At 39.3% G+C, this 23,123-nt stretch overlaps 5 protein-coding genes and 1 non-coding gene across 6 annotated transcripts; 2 read left to right on the top strand and 4 right to left on the bottom strand.

Moving 5' to 3' along the window:
- Positions 1 to 43: 43 nt before the first annotated feature.
- Positions 44 to 3,721, top strand: Cbr-igcm-2 (the record flags this gene model as incomplete). The annotated part of the gene is made up of 14 exons (XM_045239835.1): positions 44 to 104; positions 364 to 510; positions 558 to 676; positions 723 to 855; positions 904 to 1,070; positions 1,118 to 1,232; positions 1,430 to 1,593; positions 1,626 to 1,737; positions 1,788 to 1,945; positions 2,125 to 2,203; positions 2,478 to 2,851; positions 2,898 to 3,213; positions 3,275 to 3,335; positions 3,454 to 3,721. The coding sequence occupies 14 exons, from the start codon at positions 44 to 46 to the stop codon at positions 3,719 to 3,721; spliced, it is 2,274 nt and encodes a 757-aa protein (XP_045092829.1).
- A 1,880-nt stretch (positions 3,722 to 5,601) lies between these two features.
- On the top strand, positions 5,602 to 6,458 carry Cbr-lmp-1 (the record flags this gene model as incomplete). Its single annotated transcript, XM_045239834.1, has 3 exons — positions 5,602 to 5,629; positions 5,675 to 5,886; positions 5,940 to 6,458. The coding sequence occupies 3 exons, from the start codon at positions 5,602 to 5,604 to the stop codon at positions 6,456 to 6,458; spliced, it is 759 nt and encodes a 252-aa protein (XP_045092828.1).
- A 1,638-nt stretch (positions 6,459 to 8,096) lies between these two features.
- Positions 8,097 to 12,006, bottom strand: CBG05051 (the record flags this gene model as incomplete). The annotated part of the gene is made up of 5 exons (XM_045239833.1): positions 8,097 to 8,264; positions 8,308 to 8,363; positions 8,409 to 8,596; positions 11,670 to 11,781; positions 11,850 to 12,006. The coding sequence occupies 5 exons, from the start codon at positions 12,004 to 12,006 to the stop codon at positions 8,097 to 8,099; spliced, it is 681 nt and encodes a 226-aa protein (XP_045092827.1).
- On the bottom strand, positions 10,488 to 10,559 carry CBG28453. The gene has a single exon. It is a non-coding gene (tRNA).
- A 1,957-nt stretch (positions 12,007 to 13,963) lies between the features above and the next one.
- Positions 13,964 to 14,920, bottom strand: CBG05050 (the record flags this gene model as incomplete). Its single annotated transcript, XM_002644826.1, has 5 exons — positions 13,964 to 14,149; positions 14,199 to 14,254; positions 14,299 to 14,480; positions 14,530 to 14,629; positions 14,686 to 14,920. 5 exons carry the CDS (start codon positions 14,918 to 14,920, stop codon positions 13,964 to 13,966), a joined length of 759 nt encoding a protein of 252 aa, XP_002644872.1.
- A 256-nt stretch (positions 14,921 to 15,176) lies between these two features.
- On the bottom strand, positions 15,177 to 18,848 carry CBG05049 (the record flags this gene model as incomplete). The annotated part of the gene is made up of 5 exons (XM_045239831.1): positions 15,177 to 15,362; positions 15,669 to 15,724; positions 15,772 to 15,968; positions 16,017 to 16,110; positions 18,620 to 18,848. The coding sequence occupies 5 exons, from the start codon at positions 18,846 to 18,848 to the stop codon at positions 15,177 to 15,179; spliced, it is 762 nt and encodes a 253-aa protein (XP_045092826.1).
- Between the last annotated feature and the right edge of the window lie 4,275 nt (positions 18,849 to 23,123).

The raw sequence follows: 23,123 nt of genomic DNA, 5'->3' as shown, positions 1-23,123 counted from the left end.
CAAGTATAATAGACATGAAGAAAATATCAGTATCAGGTTAACTATGCTGGTTTGTTTTTTCTTTGATTTGGTTACTTTCTTGTCTTATCTGTCAAATGAGATCCGTCAGGCTGTTTTTTTTTCATTTTATGTTTTCGAATTGGTAGAATAGCGATCTAACTACTTGATTTAGAGAAGACAAAAACCAAGTTCAAGAAATTTTGTATAAACTGAAACTGCGAAAGTTTCTATATGAACTATTCATCAGTTTTTCTTGGTTTTTTGATAAAACTCAGAGATTGACGATTTTCACCGAAAATAACAATCAGAATAGGCTCAAAGGATACGGCCGTTTGCTCTTGTGGGAAATTTTATTTTTTTTAGGTCGACTAGCTCGCGATGGATTTCTCGGAATTACTATCCACTCGGTCACGGACGCTGACGCTGGAGTTTATCAATGTGTAGTCACAAAATTTTCAAAGCAACCTACAAAACCAGAAAAAGGACTGTCAGCAAAACTAGTCGTTAACGGTAAACAATGTCACTCAGAAAATCATTTCAACAATTTTCTATTCCAGTACCCCCTGAAATAAGTGTTCCAACTAACCATCAAGTCATTCACAGAACAATTGGATCAGATTTAGCACTTGAGTGCAAAGCAGACGGTGCACCATCGCCAGAAATCACTTGGTCCAGGGTAATTCGCTAATCATTTTCATTCACACTATGCTGATAACGTTCAGAACGATCAAATCATCAGCACATCTCCAGTACTAACACTGAGCAATCTATCTGGAAGTGATGGTGGCTATTACACTTGCCTGGCAGTGAATATTGAAGGGAATCACACTTCATCAATAGACTTGAGGTTTTCCAGTGAGATAATAATGAGTAACTGAACCAAAACTATTGAGTATTTTTCAGAAGCAACAAGTTTAGACTTGGTGCCGTTAAACAAGACGGTGATTGAAGGATCGAATGTGTTCTGGCATTGCCATGCAAACTCCCAAGCCACTTCAATATCGTATTCTTGGTTTTTCGAGAAAAAACCTATTAAAACAACTCCTCTAGGCTTACGTTCAAATATTCGGGTAAATAATGCAAAGATCTGATCTTTTCTAATCGGATTCACTTCCAGTCTGGCGACCTTTCTCTTCTAGACGTCAGAAAATCGGATAGCGGTTGGTACACTTGTGAAGCAAAGAATCCAACTGGTGAAACGACAAGTTCAACGGCTTATCTACAAGTTTTTTGTGAGTTGTACAGACAAAAGAACATTGGCCAAGGCCGATTGTGTGTCTTTTTACAATAATGGTTGGTCGGAGAAATGGTCTATGAAGATCAGGCTAAATTTCTAAAGCACATCAATCAAATACCCAAACATTGAGAAAATTTGAAAATTACGAAATTGAAAAAACAAAAAAGTTAAGAATTTAATTATCTTTTGCAGATCCACCTGAACCATCGGAAACACACCAGCCAGTGAAGACAGTAGCCTCTGGAAGGAACGCAACGGTTTCGTGTGATATCACAGCTAATCCTAAACCTACCAGTTACACCTGGACCAAAAATGGACATTTTCTACCATCACAAATTTCGGTACCTCAGGCAAAAGTATTTGAATATTGCCTATTCGCCTTTTTCAGAGTGAAATTTTCATCGTGCATGCAAAACCGGGAGACGGCGGAATCTACGGATGCCAGGCGGATAACATTGCCGGAAAAGGGTCAATTGTGGAAACTCATGTTATCGTGGCAGGTATGAAAACTCAATTTTGGCTTGTAAATTTTTATTGGATCAATTTTAAGAGCCACCAGTGTTCACTGTCTTGCCTCCGTCTAAAATCAAAGTTAGGCTTGGCGATGATGTAACTATTCCTTGTCAAGGATTTGGAGATCCCATGCCTATAGTTTATTGGGTTAGGGACAAGGTAACTTCAAAAACCTGTAATGATGTAAAAATTGATGTTTCAGAAAAGAATCAACCAGTCCACACTAAAATTCAAGAAGGTTGAACATTTGGATCATGGATTGTACGAATGTGTGATTGCGAATTCAGTGGAGACCATTTCCACTAGAGTCATGGTTTTAGTAGAGGTACAGACAGGTTCAGAATCAGCAGCTTGACGTTTCTAACGACTTTCAGGTTACCAAGCCTCAAATGGCAACAGGTCTCAAATTCACTTGTCTAAACAGTAGCTCGATGAGGATTTCATGGATACCAGGTAGGTCTTTTTTTTTGAAATAATGTACCATAATTTATCTAATAGAAACTCAATCAACCCGTAAATTTGAGCTCAATTATTTCAATTCCGGTGAAAGATATCAAAACACCTGTTAACTGATAAGATATTGGTGATGTTGTGATAAATGTATTATCAGTTGACAAAGTTTTGATATCATTCACAGGAATTCCGGTAATTGAGCTTAAAGTTAGTTGACGGTTTGAGTGGGCTTTCATTAAAAAAACACGTTATATTTATTCGGTGGCTGTTTCAGGATACAACGGAGGATTTGATCAGACGTTTGCAGTTCACGCTCAGAACGACATGAATTTACAGTGGACATCCATCAAAACCTCTCGCAATGAGACAATTTTGGATCATTTAGAACCATTTGTGTCGTATCGTGTCAGTATAGAGAGCGTTAATGCTAAAGGGTCCACCAATTCAACGACCTACAACAGGAGAAGTAATTTTTTTCGTTTTTTTTTCTTTCGTAGAAAATTTTTGATTGCAGGTTGCACTAGTCTTCATGCTCCTGATAAACTGTACATTTGTGGTTATAACGAGTTATGCTGGACAGCGGCGGAAGGAGCATCTTCTTATAGAATCGAAAGTCGGACGGAACCTAGCAAAAACTTTCAGCCATTGGTAAGAAAAATAATAATGTTTCCTGTTGCTCTTGATTTCATTGCAGGCTGAGGTTATTGAAACATACTATAGACTTGGAAAAGATGTTGATGAAACAAAGCAGACTGTTTTTCGAGTGAGAAGCTCTAGACCATCATATCCACCGAGCGAACCGAGCAATTCGTTGAGACTTGGCCTCGCCGAAAACGCCGATCTCTCCATTTTCATCATTGTTGCAGTTTTTGGTTTATTTTTCATTTTCGCTTGTGGTTGGTTTGCTTGGAGATGTTTCAACAATAAAAACAAGAAAGCGAAACGTCGAAAGAGTCAAAGCACGTCAACACCATCAAAGACTTATCAAGATTACGGAAGGTTCACATATGGTTCGTACAGCTCTTGTTGTTGTTGTTGTTTTGGCGCATGTTTTCATATTATATTTTGCAGGCGACGCCACTACTTCTAGTCAACCAAGCACGGAAACCTACTACGAGCCTTCATTGAGATTGTGAGTTGATTCTGAACACAATAGCAAAGTCCTGTGGTATAAAAACACGCTCGATACTGAGAGGATGCACATAAACAGTATTTCAACACATTTGCATGATGTCATGTTTATTTTTCAGATTGGATGAGCACGAATGGAGAGGACCACGTGATTTGGAGCCTGTCGCCGTACGATATCCGCCGGTAACAATAACATTTTATATTGAAAACAAGAATTTGATATTTCAGTCTCTCGCCGAGCTCGATTATGACATTGGTGAAGAGAATCCAATCGACGATATGTTCCGCGATCGATATATTCTTGGTGTCCAAGATCCACCGGCACAGCTATATCAAGATTTGAGGCTAGAAAGACTTCGCCGCGAGTATAAGCAATCTCAAATCTGACCTATTTTTCTCCACATTATCATGTATTGTCTCGGGTGTGCCGTATCCTCAGTTTCGTATCATAACTGTGCATCTCATTGCTAATAATAGATTGTATTCCATTTCATTTTTTCACTTTCTCATTTATCATCCCAACCGTCAATATTCGCTATCTATCAATTGTATGGTTTTTCAATTTTTGAAGAATGTATCTGTTTGCTTCAAACTTTAAAAATTGCAAAATAAACATAGGAGTCTTGAAATTCAATATTTGCATTCTAGGAAGAGGGGTTTCGTTTCAATTTACGACTTGTTGGACTTTTTCATTAGGAAGGGTGAAATGATACTCGGCAAGCCTAGCTTCTGTTGTTTAGAAGAGTTATAATTTGCCACCAAATTCCATTTGGGCGGCGTTTGTTGTTTTTTTCCCACTCGCTATACGAATTATGGGTAATATGAGTTGGTATTACGATTCTTGTCAATCATTTGTCTTCGGTCTCCAGAAGTAGTACTTCCCCTGTTCAATATAAGTCGTGGGATTTGTCCAGGATCATGATTTTTCCTGCAATTGAGGAAAAAACTCACTCGTCTTCGCACTTTCTTTAATTTTTATTTCTCTCTGCATGGGGTTAAAAGGAATTTTTGGGTTTTCCTGTTCTGTTAACATTTTTATTGTTTTTTTCATCTTTCATCTAGAAAAGATTAGCCCCCGAGCATTCGGAAACTTAACCCAGTGCCGTAGTCCGCAAAAAAACACTTAAACCCCGCGCGGTGTGTACACCACCCAATGCGCAACAATCCACGACAGCCCGCTTGGCATTCTCTGTCCGAGTTGTGTGTGTTTGTGTGTATGAGCGCGCGCGCACACAGCACACACTCATTTCTACACACTCTCACTCATCCATCCTCTTGTTTTTTTTCTTCTCCTCCTGCGGGGTGACACTCATTTCCTTTCTCTCGACCCTTGTTCGCTTGTCTTCTCGTCGTCTCTGCTCAATCACGTCATCAATCCTTCCCCACTCTTTAGGAGGACACCACTGTCCAGTGGATGACCAACGTCTTCTTTCCCCGCCTTTTCCGTACATTTCCTGCGTTCTGCTCATTCCGCTAGTCGCTGGTAGTCGTGAGTTTATTCTGTAGGTCACACGGGGGGGGATTGTTGTTTTCGCATCTGATGGTTGATGGAGGCAGCAGTAGCAAAACAATTTTTTTCCATTGAAAATTTGTTTTCTATGACTTACAAGTTACGCGCCTAATGTATCATGATTTTGCACTCTCCTGCTAAATCAGAATGCTCTATCATCAAATGTTGCGATGAAAAATACATCAAAAACCGATCGATGTATAGAAGACAAAGTGTGTTATCAGGTCAGCACTGATAGCGCTGCTCTCCTTCTTTCCAATTTCGTTATCTAAAATTTTCGATAATCACCATGTCGAGGCAAGTCTCCGCCGCTCATTTACCCTACACAATTAGGTCTTCTTTCCACCACACAACGGACGGTCCCATTAGGTCAGTAGATAATGATTGACAGGAAATCAATATGCACTGTATTAGCACCATTCAAGGTGGGCCCTTTACCCCGCCCATCGTCCCCAGTAGAGCCGTCCTCAGCAGAGACCTCATTCAGTGTGTTATGATTCACTCTCGTCCTAATTGACTATCATCATTGTCCCAAAACATAAACATATTTTTTCCAATTCCTCATAGTTCTCTCTTTTCAACTCACGGGGCTATTTAGTGTGTTTGCTTGTGTCCAAGGCTACACAAGCACAATATCTATTGATCGTACTCTTTTTCACATGTCTCGTTCACTTTTTTTTCTTGTTGATGTTGCGCTCGCCTCACATTGAAACGCTCTCTTTTACAGATCGAACGACTCATTCTGCTCAATTGAACTATGTCGAAATCACTTGTCGCCGTGTTCGGTAAGTTTGGAATCACGTCTTACCTGTCAACGATTGATTTTTCAGCCTTGTTGGCCGTCGCTTCTGCTGAGCACTTCTATGTGACCAACAATAACACTGGACTCGCTTGCATCATCGTTGATGGAGACTTCATGTTCAATCTTGTCTTCCAAGAGGGAAACGCTACCCAGAAGTACAACGTGCTCCTCAACAATACCCTCAACGTCGATGGAGATTGTAACGCAGTCGTCAACAATCAATCTGTCCAAACTTTGAGCGTGAGTTTGCGGTTCGCTTTAGATGAGTGGTCTCCAACTCTCATATTTTTCAGATTACCTTCAACCCAGCGGGACAGTCAGCTCGTTATCCAAAGGAGTGGGAGCTCAATATCGTCTTCGGAACATCCAGCAATGAAGCTTTTAAGATTATCGACTACACTCTCAAGACCCAAAAGACTGAGCTTGTTCCATATTTTGGAACTTTCGTGAGAGACGAGAAGGACGCTGGAGATGTCACCGCCACTGAGACCAATGCTTACAAGGTTTGTTATTTCAGAATGCCTAGTCTAGCCTCTCCAACTTCAAATTTTCAGTGCTCCACTGCCAAGCTCGGACTCGTTGGAGGATCCACCATTGACATCAAGACCGCCAACATCATTGCCTTCGCTCAAGTCAACGGAACCGTCTTCCCAGCCAACCAGCTCTACGATGTCTGCTATCTTGATGCCCGTACCAGCGATGTTGTTCCAATTGTTGTCGGAGCCTGCCTTGCCGTTCTCGTCATTGTTGTGCTCGTCGGATATCTCATCGGCCGTGCTCGCGCCAAGAGACAAGGATACGCCAGCGTCTAATATACTCATCAAATGCAATCATAACCTGCCCCTGATTTCTTTATGCTCAGAATCTGATGATTCTTTGTTCACTTTCAATCACTCTTCCCCAAATTTTTTCATCCCTTTTCCTCTTTACTTATCTCAGTTCAGACCCCCCCCCCCACATACGATATTCTCTTCCATTTTTCAAACGAGTAGTGCCTCACACGTGGTAATAGAACACTGTTTCTGAGCCCGTACTTTGACTTTAACCCTCAATATTTATCTCGATGATAAAAATAAAGAGTTGCTCCCCCAAAAAATAAATTGAAATTCTGCAGCAAATGGATGTTTGAAGTGCAGTCTCGTGTCAAAAACTGAAAGATGTTTCGACAGATAAAATTCCTAAGGGAGCGTTTGTTTCTGCACAACAACGTTTTGACTGGAAAGTATGCAGAAGGGATGTATTAACTAGGGATACAAAACTTTAATCCGATCTGAATTTTTGGTAAAATCGGAAAACCGAAGAAAAACTTAAGTTTATACATGAAAATTCGAAGAGAACAATGAAATCAGTGCCGTTCCCCAATATTTTTTGAATGTCAGTCCGCGGCCAGCTCAGTTTATTCTTTCACTTTGATTTTTCACTGATATTTCGCACTGGAAATGAAAAATAAAAACCGAAAAAGGGGTAATTATCGTGTAAATTGAGTTTTAATTGAATGAACGGAAATAGGAAGGTTTCATAAAACAACACGGCACTATATATGATTGGAAGACAATAGGAATCGGCTTCACGTAGCAAAATTAGTGAAAATAAACCATTTCGAAAGAGAAAAAATGTCAGCTCAACTTTTACTACTCCAGTTTTGCGATTTTAAAAATTTTTTTGAAAAAACCAAAAAATTTTTCAATATCTCAAAAATCCTAGGTTAACTTTTTTTCATTATGACCATTGGATTCAGCACACTTGATTTAATATAAAAACATGTCAATACCCCGAGGGAAATCATGCTCACACAAGTTATGTCGAAAAATATCGATTTTTGGCACTTGGCTGCTTTGAATTCGTTGTCCTCGGCGGCCGGTATGGCGAGGGGCATACTTGTTTTTGTTTTTGTGATGATGTTTTTGTGAAGTCTTGAATTTCGACAAACGGACATAAACTGACAAACTTACAATTTTTTGAAAATTTAGCCATTTTTTGGTTCTTTTTGGACCAAAACTCCTGACAAAAAAATTTTTACCACCATATACCGAAAATGCCCGGCCCGGACCACGTTCTGGTCGGTTTTTTTTAAATTTAAAAATATAAACCATAATTTTAAAGCGCACAACGCTGACTTTGACAGTCCACATTTAAGGTATGAACAGAACGCTATTAAATTTTAGTGGCCAGCAGATCCGATTTAACATCTGTATATTTGTAAGGCGGATAAACGACCCACCAATAAAAAGGTCAAAAATATATGTTCATTTTGTCAAAATAGGTAGAAATCATTCAAAATGTGAGGAAAGCAATCATGGCAAAAAATATAACATCACTTCAAAAAATATCTCTGGCAAAATAAAATGAGACACAATCACTACAAGCAAACGTGGCGGAAAAATGAATTTTCAGAAAATTTTGTGAGTAATAAATATAAATAATTCAGAAAAAGTTGGCGATCGTTGAAGTTATTCATAGTGTTTGCGGAGAACTCCTTCGACATACCACATCGGAAACTCGGTCTCCTCAGTGAGAATCAGGTACATCTTGTGGAGATCCGTGAGACGGTCCAAGTCCAGAAACTTCAAAAAAACAGCTCGGGCCAAGTAAAGCGGGTTCGATGTTTGCTTGTAAACCTGGAAGCTTTAAACTTAGGAAAGTATTCGTTGGAATCGTTACCTCTTGATAGACTTCGACACGCCCGATGACAGCCATTTGCATTAGTTCCTCCTGTTCTGAAATGAAGAACAAGTCAATTCTGCAACTCTTGAGGTTCTCACCATCTTCGGTATAATTATCATCATCCCAGCTCTCGAAGAAAGATTGCAAATCTTCCATAAGGCGAAGGTCCTTCTCAGCGATTTCAGGAGGATTGACAGCAGTGTAAATTTGCTCTGGGACATTCAACTTTTTCTCCGGCTGAAAAGTAGCATCGGCCAAAGAAATACGTGCATCACGACGGGGTTGGCTGGAAAAACTACCAGTTTTATTAACTTTAGCATAACGCAAAAGACTGTGAAAAATCAGTTTTGCTGATATATTTCCATGTTCACGTTTGCAAACATATCAAAATTACGGATCTGATTTTTTTTAAATCGAGTTGTTTTGAAAGTATTTTCAACTACTATAAAAACGTATTATGAGGTTTCATGGTTTTGGGAATCATTAATCAATTACCCGATTCCACGAACTTTTCAAAGTCTATGATACAAGCTAGCCAATGAAAATATAGGTCTTCTGCTTCCCCAAATAGTTTAACCTCCAACCATGCAAGTCATTCGCTTCACAATACTTCACCTCATTTTCCTCTTCTTCCATTTCTGAATCCCAACCTCATTAACGTTTATACTGTCCAGCAGCACTTTCATGCGATTATTCACCCATTTAAAAGATTTTTATTTTCTATTATCTCTCTCGAACTTTCTCTTCTCAATCATTTTCTTGTACCCTTCCTAACCATCCATTACTTCAAACTAAAACAGAGGATTTTAGGAAAAAAGTTTTGTGTGAAAAAATGGTGTGATTTTCTATTACAATATACTAAGTAAAATTATCTAGTTTCGAAACTATTTCGTATTTTGTCTAATGTAGTTTTCCTTATTCGAGACATTTTCGCTCTTATGTTGAGCTATGATGTTGGACATCTAACTAGATTAACGAATAAAAATATAAATGAGGTGCAACATTTTTCTCTGACTTGTTGGAAGTTGGTGGATCTTATAATCACAGAACAACATCAGAGATGAGCACATTCTGTATCTTGCTCTAGAAAGTGATAATTGATGAATGTCACACATCGCCTACTGAAAAGTTCAATTTAGTAATGACTCAAGTATGATTCAAAGTGTTGGTAGTGGCGGTCCCATTTGCAACATCAAAGAAACAAAAGAGAAAATCTGAATTCTGACTAGAAAAATCCGCTCTTTTCTAGTTTAGAGGTCACAAAAAAATTTAGAGGTTCCAAAAAAGTTTAGAGGTCTCAAGAAAAAATATAGGTCCGATATTTGAAAAACGCGTAGGTATTAGAATAATGTGCCAGAAGTAGGAGTTTTGAGTTTTGAGGCTCTCTGGGATGATGAGAGCGGAAATGTGACTTCTCCTGATAGTTTTGGCTCCATTTCTTTTTTGTCTTTTTCATGGACCCCAATTTACATATAAGCAAAATGTCGGCAAACAGTAATGCCTCCGTGAATAAGCTTTCTTTCAGGCTTAGATAATTTGCAGAAAATATGCATCTCTAAGCCTATTAGAAGTATAAAATATATCACCAACACTTATTTTTTAAATAATACCACAGAATTTTAATTTCTTACACAGTTCAAATTCTGTTACACTGTTCCAATATCTGTGCGTTTTTCAAATATCGGACCTCTACTTTTTCTTGGGACCTCTAAACTTTTTTGGGACCTCTGATTTTTTTCGGACCTCTATTTTATTTTGGGACCTCTAATCTTTTTTTGGACCTCTAAACTAAAAAAGAGCCGAAAAATCTACATGAAACTTAATAGATTCTGCGAAATGAATAATCGCATTTTTGACGGTTACTGCAGTTTTTTGAAGAATCAAAAACCTTACAAGAATCTGGAGAAACGTCAATTTTCAAACACTGAGCTCTGCTGCAAGACACTCCAAATTTTCCGATGTGCAACTTTAAAATCACAGAAATTTTTCCTTGAAATTTTATGGCTTATCAAAAAAAATTGAAATTGGCGAATTTCTTTGCAACACTGATTCCTCTAGCACCTCATAGCACCTCTTTCCTATGTTATTCGCGGGAATTGTTAGTTGAAAACGTCTTTGATGAGTCGCATGTGCTTCAGGAACCCCAATTTGCAATATTCAAAAAAGCAAAAAACTTTTGACCACTGAGCGGATCGAACGCCCAACCTTTCGATCTGGAGTCGAACGCGCTACCATTGCGCCAAGCAGTCATGTCTTTCTCTCGGGTCTCCCGCTCTTATATCGAAAGCGGCTGACAGTGTTTGAGAGTGGAACCAACCACGAGAGAGACGAGAGTAAATTTGCGGCGGAAGAAGGACTCTTCTTCTTCTTCTTTTCTTTCCCCCGTTCTCTTGCACAGGAAAACACGAGATTGCAACTTGACAGAAAACAAGTGATGTGTAGTTGAAGAAGTTGAAGTTATTGATATCATTCTATTTATCCGAACAAGCACATACTATGTAATAAGATTGGATTAGGAGAGATTACGAAAACCACCGTGAACTGGCTAATTCTGAGTCTTCACGAGAGCAAGATTTTTGACACGTAAATAACAACGAACAATAGCAACAAAGGACGTCATCAATTTTTCTTAGAATTTCCTGAGAAAAAAAAAATAAAAAAGGAGAAAAATAGAGATTGGAATTTGATGTTTGATTTACTAGAACCCGCTGTTTTTGATTTTTTTTGGCAACCGATATTTTTCTCAGACTGTAGACACCAGGAAATGAGAATTTTGTAGTTTTTCCCTTCCAGCTCTCAATATTTGAAAATCAAAAACCTCATTTTTTCCTAAAGTACTTCTATTTTTCACATCTCGATACTTTTAATATTAGGCGTGCAAAAAAGGGAAAAAGAGAAGAGAAAAAGCTAATTAATATTTGGAGAACCACACTTCATCAGTTTCTCTCTAGCATTATTTCTATTTTTAGCGAAATCGTGAACAAAACACATATTCCTAGAGTGACATGGAGCAGAAAACTAAAGCTAATCTCTGAAGTTGAGCGAGTAAAAAAAAGTGTATAAAGAAAGTGGCTGTAAGATTGAGCTTATTAGAGTGGAAAACAGAAACAGAGAATATTCTACAAAATTTTTATCTACAGGTCGACGAGACTATAGCGGACGGCCTTTTTGTCAATTCAAAAAAGTTGACTACAAAAAAATGTAGTCTGATCAGGTACAGAGATCAAATCAGCTGATAAACTTCACACACTATAATTTCCTTTGCTAGTAAAATATTTAGAGGTAATTGCGGTGTGAATCAACAAAAATGTTCAATCCCAATTTTTCCCAAAACCCCACATCATCACTTGCAAACTCACAAACAACGCTTCATATTCCACATCTGCTCCGGAATCTTTGGTGGCTTCTCGACGTGTGGAGTCCATTTCACCGTATATGGGCGTGGAGCTTTGCCTTCTTTGCTCGGCGACTCTAGAAAAGAAGTTTTCGTGCGGCGGAAGCAAAGTTAAATGGAGCCACAACCCAAAAAAAGAACTCACGGATTTCCCAGCGGAATGTCTTCTTATGCTTGGGTGGTCTTGGAACTTTGAACACAGCTTTTCCGACGCGCGAGAAGGTTTGCTCCTCTTCCCACGTCTTCCGAGTGATATGGTTCAACTTGAGCCTTTTCTCGTACTTGGCGAAAAGATGTTGCATGATGGGTAACTGGGGTTAAGAAACAGTTAGGAAGGAAAATAATTAATTGAAGAAAAAGAATGAGAGAGAAAAAGAGAGAAAGGAGTATCTGAACCGTAACTTTTGTTGAGAAAAAAAAGAAGAAAAGAATGAAAAGTGGGAAAGAAGATGGGAAAGAACACATCACCATTAGAAGAGGACAGAAACGGTGTGTGTACACTATTCATTTTTTTTCTCTCAAGACATGAACCCGAGATGGGAGGGCGGTCGGCGAATTGATGGACACCGTTAAAGGTTCGAAGCGAGAGTAGACGGAGTGTTGCGTGGCGCTGCGAAATCACAACTGAATGAGGTGAGGGGTGGAGTCGGAGCAAGAAGCAAGTACCACTGCCGAGACTCTCGCTTCCAAACCTGGCGCAGGGCGGAATAAACATTGGAAGAGGAAAAGAAGAAAGAAAAGTAGGAAGAGGGTAAAAGTTAATGTTTGGAATATACGAAAGGAACGAGAAAGAACCGAAAAAAGAATTCCATCCATTTATATTTCTGCACATCCCTATATGTGCATGAGAGGATTATTTTAATAAGAAGAATAATTGAATTGTGCGTTTGATGAAAAAACGGGAGAGAGAGAAACCGTCATACTCTGTAAGATTTTATCTAACTGGAAATTAAGTGTTCATCAGACTTGGTCACACCTAGCTGGAATTCTATAATCTGAGATCGGAAATATTCTGAAGTTTTATCGAGCACGTGCCAGACGGAAAACTCAGAATAGAACAACGCATTAGAGTAACAACTTGAACCACGGAGCTCACCGGAAGCATATCAAAGATCATCAACAACAGAAGCAGCAACAGCATGTGTCTCCGAAACAACATGGGAAAGTGTGGGAGGTACTCAGAAGTTAGCCAAAAGAAGAGGTTTTACAAGAAACTTCATGTTGATGATCGCTCTGTCGAGAAAAAATGAAACACAGAATGAAACATTGAAAGCGTTTGATGTCTTGTGCTTCAAGAGGAGCAGCAGCAGCTGAAAATAGAGTGTGTGTATCTCTTTGTTGCCTATTCCCAACTTTTGAACTTGCTTCTCACGCTCGACTAACTCAAAAGTCTATCCAGGAAAGGAAGATCGAATTCCGCTCCTCCCTTGGCTCGGAAGTCGTTTTAATTGGCATGGGATTAGCGTTCTTGTTGGTACCTTTTGGCCAAAATCATGCAGTAATGAGGGGGCCGATATGAGAGGTGCATTTCCGGTGTAAGCACAGAATGTAGTTCAGGTGAAACCGAATAAACGACACCCTCCAAAAATGCGTATGCAAAATTCAACAATCAGTAGCAAAAATGGAATCACCTGCTACCTGAAAACCAAACTTTCATTCCCACCCTCTTGCACAAACCTCAGGTTTTTGAATGGATAAAAGTAAAAACGGGAAATCAAATCCAAAAAACCACTCAAAAGTTTCTGATCATAGCTAATGATATTATAAAATGGACCACAGATAAATTGTTTCACATCAAAGTCCCATAAAATAGAAAGAATATGTTTCATTATTCGGCAGATAATTGCACACAGTAAGAAAAAAGATCAGAAGGATAAATGAACCACCAGAAATTCACCCAGAGGCTGAGGAAGATACGCGGTTTTACAAAATAAGTTAGAGTGGTGAGGAAGGATATATTGAGGATAAATTATCATTAAACAAGAGGTAGACAAATTTTGAAAAGTTTTGAATTCACAACGACGTTAGATAAAATTGTTGTGCATAGTAAAAACTACTTTGAGATGTTTAGAAACTAGTTTGAAGATAATTATAGACTTCTAAAAAATGATTTTTAGGAAGTCTATGTATTTTCAGAACCCATTTTCAAAAACCTCCCAAAACAAATTTTTCACAAAAATACAGATCAACAAGAAAGTGAAAATTCATAAAACTTTCAAAATCCCTGAGCCTCGATATGAGTTTCAATAGGAACAGAAGTTAAAGACTGCCAATTTTGTCAGTGTAGTACTCGCGGAATTTTTTCTCCAGAAGACTTGGCTCGATTTCACCCTCGTAGGCCGCTGCGGCAAGAACGCGATGCTCCATGAGCATATCACTGATTTTGAGCTTGCGGTAGAAATCGGCACGGGCCAAATGATATTCGTTGTAAGTCTGATGGTACTCCTAAAACATTAATTTATTTAATTTTTGCAACTTTTGATTTAATAATCACCTCAAGAAGGTCCTCGAATTGCGATTTGATGTACTGATTAGCTTGGGCGGTGATAACTGAAAATCAAAACGATTTTTGAGTTTGAATGTCAACAACTTACGTTCTGCGTATCCTGGATTAGACGCGCACTGCAGAGCTGCAGAGTTCACGAGCATAGAAAAGAAGAGCTCGTCGTTGTGAGTCGCGGATGGATCCGGGGTAGGAACGAAGTAAGTCTCGTGAATCTTCAGTGTGTCGACTTCGTTCTGACAGATTTGCCAATCGCCTTTCTTCAGTTGGAATCTGAAACAGAACGATGTTTTTTCTATATTAGATGCTGAAGGAAACCTACCGTTCGACAAATTGATTCAGAACGGGCTTTCTTCCATGAACAGGTGGGGTTGCATGATAATGAATGAAATACGCCTCGAGATTTGAGTTGGCTCCATTCCCTGAAAAACTGATTTCAGAATTTTTTTTTTGAATAATTAGAGATTCAGAAACTTACAGCACACCCAGTGATAGGTGAAGAATGCGATGTTTGGGTTCTCGTCGTCATCGTTGTCATAATGATCCGTGACTCCTCGAATTGCGATGTTATTGATGTTCAGTTTATCCTCATTTTCATCGAAAAAATCTTTATGAATCTGAAGAATTTCCTTGTCGAATGATGCTGTTGGGTATTTTTCATGGATTTTCGCCACCACTGCCTCAATGCCGTCTTTGGATAGATTTATCGGCATTGCTGAAAATACGAGTAATTGAGAATCGAGCAAATAAAGAAAATACGGAATAAAGACAATACAAAAATTACAACCGTGGAAAAGGTATTGAAATGTTATATGTAACATTCAGGTGAGAAAGAATTATTAACTGCCACAATTCACATAATTCACGTTTTCTTATTTCAATCAGTTTTGGGGTTATTCGAATGAGAGAGATTTGGAAATTGAGGGATACAAAATGGAAACCATCAATTAAGAAAAATGTAATGAATGCTTAAAGACTGCCGATCGCCTCGGTGTACTCCTCGCGGAGCATTTTTTCCAAAAAGTATCCATTGATCCAGTTTTGGTAGTCAGCAGCAAGTAGAAGTTGATGGTCCAAGGTCAAGTCTTCTGGCTTCAATTTTCTCCAAAAGTCTGCGCGATACAAGAAGTATTCGTTGCCAGATTCGTGATATTCCTGGAAAAATGGTTCCATGATTTGTTAAAACATGAATAAAGTTGAGATTGAAATAAAAAAAGATATTCCCCGAATTTTGAAGACTATTTAAATGTTTTGAAGTTTCTCTTTTTGAATCAAAAACTACAATAAGCTATAAATATGTTCATTTGCCTTTGTTTTTTCTTGAATTTCGCCTGTCTCCCAGTATTTTCTCCACCAGCATGGATTTTTTTCTAGAATATTATTTCTTCGTCTGAAGTACTCCAAATAATGATAGGTTCATATCATAAATTTGCCGTTCTTGCTATACACCATACAACTTACCTGAAGATATTCATTGTAACGATCGGAGATTGAAATCTTGCAATCACTCAATGTGTCTGAAACAGAAATTACAAATATGTTATCTTTTAGGTGGCGCTGTTACCTGGAAGCATATCTGCATCGTATTCTGCAGCGCTTCTCATGTTCCTGAGCTGCCGTCCCACATGTGGCACATCTCCGTCCAGGATATCTGGGTCAGGATCCGGCACGAAGTAGTTTCTGTTGAATTCATATCCATAATTTTCCACTGTCTCCTTTAGGCGCAGGTAGTGCTCGTATGTGAGAGTCCTTCTGAACTGCCTGTTTTTGTTCATAGCATATTATCGTGTTTTTTTAAAGTTTACTCACCTGTCTTTGAGATCAAGACGCTGTTGAGGCTTGTCTCGAGCTTTTGGTTTGTAGTGAACGTACTCAAACTTTCTTTGATTTCCATCGTCTTTGACTGAAAAAAAACAATATTTTCGAAAACAAGTTTGAACGTTTTAATGCCTTTTTTCAATTATTCATTTTATGTTTGAACCTAGTCACATTTCTGGACATTACGATGCGTCATCACTTTCTTATTGCTTTGAAAACTTGTATTAGAAGAGCCCTCTACTAGAAGATCCCCCTGTAAAAAAAGACCCCTTTCAAAATGTTTTCGAATTAAAAATTTCCGTACGTTTTCAGTGGAAAATTATGCAGGCGTTCGACAATTTAATATAAATTTGTTAAAAAGCTATTTTCGATTGCTTAAGTTTGTGTGAAACTGATAGAATTTCATGAATTGTGAGCAAAAATTTGTCGAATTTTCCGATGAAAAATTTTGGAAAAAAATAGCCAGAAAAAAGAAGGGCGCTCTCTAATTAAAGTTCTGGTGTGATGAAGGGCCTCCGCAGATACCTTGAAACAATAGAAGGGCTGGCTTTTCTGTTACAGGCCTTACAGTATATGAATTGACGTGCGGGGAACAAGAGAAAAAGAAGCTATTACCATTTTTCTTCTAATAGAAGCCCATCGGAACCGCCAACGTTGAGCTCAATCTAACCCAAGGAATAAAAAGTGATAAAACTAGCATTAAGTCCCTACAGTAGTATTAATTAGAAGAGCTTGGTTCAGATTATCTTTGCGCCTGCTTTGTAGATCTGATTGCTTCTCTACCGATATTACTAAGAATCTCTAAAATTGTATTCTCATTAGCCCTTTACTTTTTTTTCTCAATCGGCATGAACGATTTGATGTCACTCTCTTTTTTAAACTCACATACTTCTTCACTTATGCTTCTGTGAGCCTCTACCCCCTTTTGAACACATATTAGGTTGGCGGGAAAGTCTTTGTCACTCTGTTTGTTTAATCACTGTTCTCGTATATGGAGGCTGTGTATGATATCGACTTTAGTGAATAACAAGGTGATAAGAACCTTCCATATAAACAAGTCCCCATCTCCTTCCCTGCTCCTCATCTGTAATTGAAACGATATGTTTGTTCCCACTGCTATTCACATCAGACATGTTTTGATTTACCTCTTCCTATCTCACACCACGATGAAGGATTCGGAAACTTTCTTGAAGAATGTGTACAACACACATGCCCCTCACTACAATACTATTCGCAATTGGTTCCATCGTTTCGAAAAAGATGACTTCTCGCTCGATGAAAAGGATCGCTCTGGGAGACCCCGTGAGTTGGATTTGGACAAGCTGAAGCACGCATTGCATTCGGATCCATTTCAATCTAGCCGTGAACTAGCTGTCACATTCGGAGTTCACCAAAGCACAGTCCTTGAAGGTTTGAAGTCTCTTGGAATGAGAAAACTTTTTGGTCGATTCATACCTCATCACCTGACTCAAGCCAACCTTGACCGCCGAGTCGACGATTCGATTACTCTTCTCACTCTCCACGCGGGCGATCGATGGCTGGACCGGCTAATAACCGGAGATGAGAAGTGGGTCTTCTACGATAATCACCACAGGAAATCCCAGTGGGTTGGAGAAGGAGAGAGCCCACAGGATGTCCCCAAACCCGACCTTCATCCGAAAAAAGTTATGCTCTCTGTGTGGTGGGGAGTGGACGGCCCCATCTACTGGGAACTTCTGCCCGAGGGCAAAACAATAACTGGAGACCTCTACACTACTCAACTACGAAACCTCAAGAAAGCAGTCGACCGTTCGGCCCTGAAAGACAAGAAAGTGTACTATCAACATGATAACGCTCGCCCACATGTTTCGAAACAAGTGAAGCAGGAGCTGATGGGATATGGATGGAATGTTCTCCCTCACCCCCCGTATTCTCCTGATCTTGCTCCTTCCGACTATTGGTTATTTGGCGATATGACACGTGCCTTCGAAGGAAGAAGCTTCAATTCCCGTGGAGCGGTCGAAGCGGCACTCAAACAATATTTGCCTCACGCCCGGCTGGATTCTACCGCAATGGAATCCATAAATTGAGGGAACGTTGGAGACATGTTGTTGATAATGATGGACAATATAATTAATTATTCGGTTATTTTTTCTTTGAGAAATAAACTATTGAAAAAGTGACAAAGACTTTCCCGCCAACCTAATAATTCGAAGGAAACAACAACTCGGGGGTACAAGGGAGGACAAAGTAATTTAGGGGCACAAAAATCACAATTCGAGGGTTCACATTTTGAGTTTTTCCAGGTATTTGATGTATTTGCCCACTCTCCTCTCCCCTCTCTTTACATAAAGAACAAAATACCTATTTGAAAATATTTGATTTGAGAAGTTTCAATAGTTGAACCTTCCCGAGAACACTGAGATCCCCAACAATTTTGAGGTCTATGAAATAATTTCAAACAGATTTTGTTCTATATCGAATGAGTCATATTTACTGAGAAATCTTTGAGGGCAAAAACTGTTTTGATTCACTGTGAATGATTTCTTATTTACTGAATCCTTCACTTTGTTCACGATCCCCAAGGAATATCTCTCATTGATCCCAATACTCACCGATTCCCCAGTGGTAGGTAGTCCGTCCAACGTGTATTCCACTGCCGTCGTCATCTTCCGGTAGGCTGATCGCACGAATGAAAATGCTCTCCAATTTGAGGCTCCGCTCCCATTTATGGAATTCGTCCAAGTGTACTTCGATGTCTTCATAGAAATCGCTCGCACCGGGGTACTTCACTCGGATCTGCGCCATCGCATCTTTTAGCTCCTTCCTTGTTGCATAGACCATAGCTGGAACAGCTATTTAAAATCATTTGGAATAGGTGCGCGACAAGAGGAAGACGGGGAGAATAAGAAGAATCAAAATGGACGGAAACACAGGGAAGGGTCGAAAAATTTGGAGAGGGCGCTCATACACATATACTCACAAACGCACACACACACACGTACTCTCGCTCACACTAACATTAGAATATAGTTCCCCTCACGACGCGAGGAGCTATGGAGATAGGGTTGGGATGCTGCGGCGCGATCGGTGGCAGAATGTCTCTCCGTTTCTAACAATATCTCTGATAGTTGTCACCGGCGGCGCCGGTCGAATAGAGATTAGACGCCCCGGGCAGGACGCACGTTGGCACTTTGCTAGTATCCAGCGGCAAAAGGGTTATGTTATGACACAAAAATCTCGCGCGACTGCTGAAGGAAACGCGATAACAATACATTCAAACCGCAAGGAATATTTTGTAACAAGCGTAAAGATACTTTCTATAACTGACCTTGACGAGGAGAACATTCGAGATGCTGGTTCGAAGGGCCTAGCTGCCGTGTCATATCAATGAATGATGACGCCAAAGGAGGTAGTAGACAGCAAAGTGATGCCGAGATTATCGAGGCAAGATTCGATGGCGCTCAAATAATTGATTGGTTTTGATCGAGGTTCCCACTGTTTGAAATGTTCTGAAACAAATTGGAAGAAATAGAGGTTTTCTGGAGGATGACTAAGCAAAAATGAGGAATATCAGATAGAGGAGATAAGAGGAAAAGAGAGAGAATAGGAAAAGGCTTTGCCTTAAATGTATCTAAAACAGAGAATACATTCTCTTCTCTTTGGGTTGCCTAGGATCTCTTTCTCTTTGGTTGCACCAACACATTTCTACTAGGCAACGACACAAAATGAATCCGCGCAGAATAGAGACGGAAAATAATTTTTTGGGAAAATGTCGAATGAAGAGTATCGTGTTATGGCGTTGCGCCCGCACACACAGGGACTGATTGTTTCATATGTGTGAGCTGGTTCGAATGAGCGAGAGAGGTCGTCGAAAACGATTCGGTTGGTAAAGGACACAGAGAGTTGTATGAAGGGGTGTCGCGTGGTTTTATGAATATCTGATGACCGAAAACTGTAGTATTCTGGGGAAATGGTAAGAAGTGATACACGGACTGTTTTTTTCATAATGATTGAGCTATTTCGAATGGGCAAGAGGGAGGACGGGGAAAATAAAATGACTGGTAAGCATACTTGTAACGGGCCGGGCCGGGCCGGGCTTTTTCCCGAATTTCGGAGGCCCGGCCCGAGCCCGGCCCGGCCTGGCGGGCCTGTCATTCCACAAGTTTTGAAAATTCCAAAAAACGAAAAAAATCACATAAGGGGGAACCCTTATGTGATTTTTTTCGATCAAAAATTTTTTTTCGAGTTTTTTTTTGATATTTTTTGATCAAACAGACAAAAAATCCAAAAAGCACAAAAAAATATAAAAAATTGTATTGAGAGCTCAAAATTCGGTTCAAAATGACAAAATTTTTGCTACCGGGCCTTCCGGGCCGGGCCCGGGCTTTGAAATTTTCCTCAGGCCCGGCCCGGCCTGGAATTTTACAAGTATGCTGGTATCGTGTTATGGCGTTGCGCCCGCACACATAGGGGCTGATTGTTTCATATGTGTGAGCTGGTTTGAATGAGCGAGAGAGGTCGTCGAAAATGAATCGGCTGGTAACGGACACAGAGAGTTGTATGAAGGGGTGTCGCGTGGTTTTATGAATATCCGCTGACCCAAAACAACAGTACCCCGGAAAATAATAAGCAGTGATACACGGGGTGATTATTTCATAATGATTGAGCTAGTTCAAATGGGCGAAAGGAGGACGGGGAAAATAAAACGGCTGATTAGGGACGCATAGAGTTGTGAAGAAGGGGTTGGCGCGTGGTTAGACAAATATCTGCTGACAAAACAATACAGTATCCCGAGAAACCGAAAGAGTTGCAAAATGAGGGAAAAAAGAGGTAGAAGAAAAAATTGTATCATGATGATTAGAAATTTTTGAGAGAAATATAAAATGGCCTGCCCAGATATAAATTAATAAAACGAGGAGTACAATTTTTACTTCTATTTGAAATGCAAAAGCTAATTAAGAGAGTCCAAACAACCATCTCAACCAGTATAAAGGCCCAAATTCTGAAAAAAAAAACGTGTTTGCTATCTTTTCATTCACAAGAAACACCCACGCATTAAGTTTTTATTAATATTGCTTTGAGCTTCTGCTAAATAATCGCGAACTCTTGACAGTTTAGTATTTCAACTAGGAAAAACGTTCGGAGCTAGAAAATTAATACATCCAAGTCCGAATAAAAGGTTTTGTACACTAGAGTTGTTTAGGATCTCTTACCCTTCAGTTGCATCAACTTATTCCTACTAGGCACCGACACTAAATGAATCCGCACATGATAGAGATGGAATATTTTTTGGGAAAATGTCGAATGAAGAGTGTCGTGTTTTGGCGTTGCGCCCGCACACAGAAAGGCTGATTGTTTCGTATGCGTGAGCTGATTCGAATGAGCGAGAGAGGTCGTCGAAAATGAATCGGCTGGTAAGGAACACAGAGAGATGGCCCGAAACTACAGTAACCCGGGAAAACAGAAGCGTTGCGAAATGAGGGAAGGAAGAAGTAAATGTAAAAATTTGTATTATGATGGCTAGAGACTTCAGAAAGAAATATGAAATAATTAGCCTAGATGAAGATTGATAAAAGTAGGGGTATAATTTTCTTTTCCATTCGGAATGGGAACACTAATGAGGAGAGTTAGAAGTCCAAGCAACCATCCCAAACAATCTAGCCACCTAAATTCTGACAAATATATTTTTTCGCGGACTATTCAATTACTAGAAAATTCAAAATATAGTTTTAAACAACAAATCTGAAATGAATAGGTTTCAAAACACATTTTGAGTTCATTGGAACTAAAATTAAGGAAAATCGTATAAAATTTTTGGTTGTTGTTAGTCGAAGCTTCTACTGAAGAATCAGGACTTTTTTGAAATACCGTTGTTCAGAAAGAAAAATGAAGAAACTGGAAAATTGACATATTCGAGCTCGAATAAACAATTTTGTATACTAGTGTGTCGCGGTTGTGACCTCAATCAGTTTGGAAATTCAACTCGACTTTTTGAAAATTGTGACTTCATAACTTCAGACTTCAACAAAATGAATGGCAAGTTTCCTTATTAATTTTCCCTTTTTTGTGAATTCTACTGGAAATAAATATGATGAAATTCGTTTTAAAAAATCGTCGTTTTGACACTCGTCACGAGAAATGCGCTTTTCACAAAATCAAGTCAAACGTAGAGCAGTAAAAGAAGCTCATGTTGGACTAATGACACCGAATTTACGAGAATGGAAACCACCGACTTCACCATTTTCACTTTCTATTATCCGACGACGCATTTTACTTCTTAGACCCCTCAAACCAAAGTGGGGGGGGGGGGAGAGAAAAATGATGCGAGCATGGAGGTAGACAAGTGTTCATGGACGAATATATATCATGAGAATGTTGTACTTTATGGAAGTGGAAGTATAATAAAGAGCAGAAAAAACGGTAATGATGGTTCTGACCATGAAAAGTTTGTTGAGCGAATAGAAAGACAATTACGTGGGTGGTAAATGGTTCAAAATGCAAATGCGACAGATGAAAGAGAGAACAAAAAAGGAGGGAATTTGAGCATCTGCGCCAAAGACGCAAGGTTTTTTTTGGCAGGAAGCGTTCGGATGTGTGACAGCTGAAGAACATTAGGAAGCGACCCATTTTTCTTATGACTCCTTCGTAAGAATAATTGCTAGGGGTGCTCCGTAGATGTATCGGACAGGAAATTTCATGCGAGCTTTCATGATGTGTGTGTGTGAGATTTCCGCCGCTGCTAGATGGATAGCATCAACTACTGTAAGACAATAAAAAAAAGACGTAAACAAAAAAAAACTAGTATAGAAACGACACAAATAATTAGTCCCCATTCTTTTAGATTTTGAGAAACACCCAACTATCATCTACAGTTTCAGTACTACTAACTACCTCACATTTTCTTAGAGACACACAAAGTGCAACTATTAAAACAGACAATGTTTGGTAATTTAAACATTGTAGTCTTAACTATATGAGACATCGTGAATCAATACTAATCCAAATTTTGAAGCTGTTAACTAACCACATGAACAAGCAAAATTTAAGAAAAAGCACCGTCAATCATAAACTTTGTTAGTCCACCCAGCTTTTTTTTCATGACACTAGATTCTAAGA

The sequence above is a fragment of the Caenorhabditis briggsae genome (assembly GCF_000004555.2).
Source record: "Caenorhabditis briggsae complete genome, chrX, whole genome shotgun sequence".
NCBI classification, from domain to species: domain Eukaryota; kingdom Metazoa; phylum Nematoda; class Chromadorea; order Rhabditida; family Rhabditidae; genus Caenorhabditis; species Caenorhabditis briggsae.
Note: the sequence above shows the minus strand (reverse complement) of the source record. Positions and strands in the feature narration are given on the sequence as shown.